This window comes from Fonticula alba, assembly GCF_000388065.1.
Source record: "Fonticula alba strain ATCC 38817 unplaced genomic scaffold supercont2.5, whole genome shotgun sequence".
Lineage (NCBI taxonomy): Eukaryota > Rotosphaerida > Fonticulaceae > Fonticula > Fonticula alba.
Window position 1 is genome coordinate 2,114,024 of NW_009242975.1, and position 662 is coordinate 2,114,685.

Sequence of the window (662 nt, forward strand, 5' to 3'; positions counted from 1 at the left end):
CTGTTCGAGGCCGCTATGTCCGTCGAGGCGACAAAGTCGCGCTCCGATGGCAAGCCCACCTGGAAGGACTTCTACGGGCGACTGTTCATCCGGTTTTTGACGGTCACCCTGCGGACATGTCCCGAGGGCAGTGGCAAGATCCTGACGGAGCTCTGCCCGGCCGGGGTGCAGCCGTCTCTCACGGCGCCGGGCTTCGCGCGGCCCTTCCACGAAGGGCTTCTCAAGTCAGTCCCGATGTTTTGCTATCCCGAGTCCGACCTAAGCCTGGCGTCCAGTTCCTCGTGCGTCCGCCCGACCATCCGCCAGTCGCCCTCTTCCACACCATCGTCTTTTTTTTCCTCCGTCTGCTGACTCCCCGGTCCTCGCCCTCCTGCCCCCCTCTCAGCGAGATGTACACCTTCACGATGACCGACGCTGATGGGCATCGTCTGTATGGGTTCTGCCGGCGCCGGGACCTGGCCCGGGTGCGTTTCCCCCGGCCGGAGATCCTGCAGGAGTGTCTCTGCTTTGTGTCCTCCTTCCCCTGGTTCTCGCTCTTCCACTCTCTGCTGGAGGTGGTGGACCAGCGCAAGTCCGTGTACGAGTCGCACCCGGATTGCAAGCTGGAGAACCTGGACAACTTCCTCCTCGGTGCGCGCCCCCGCCCCCGCCCCCCCCCCCCT

At 64.8% G+C, this 662-nt stretch overlaps 1 protein-coding gene across 1 annotated transcript in view; it reads left to right on the plus strand.

The window, feature by feature from the left end:
- The window catches only part of H696_03629 (hypothetical protein), a 4,051-nt gene continuing 3,389 nt past the window's right edge, over window positions 1-662 (plus strand). The window contains exons 1-2 of the mRNA XM_009497501.1: window positions 1-281; window positions 386-630. Coding sequence (XP_009495776.1) covers window positions 16-281; window positions 386-630 — 511 coding nt within the window. The 5' untranslated portion in view covers window positions 1-15. The remainder of the gene's footprint in view (window positions 282-385; window positions 631-662) is intronic.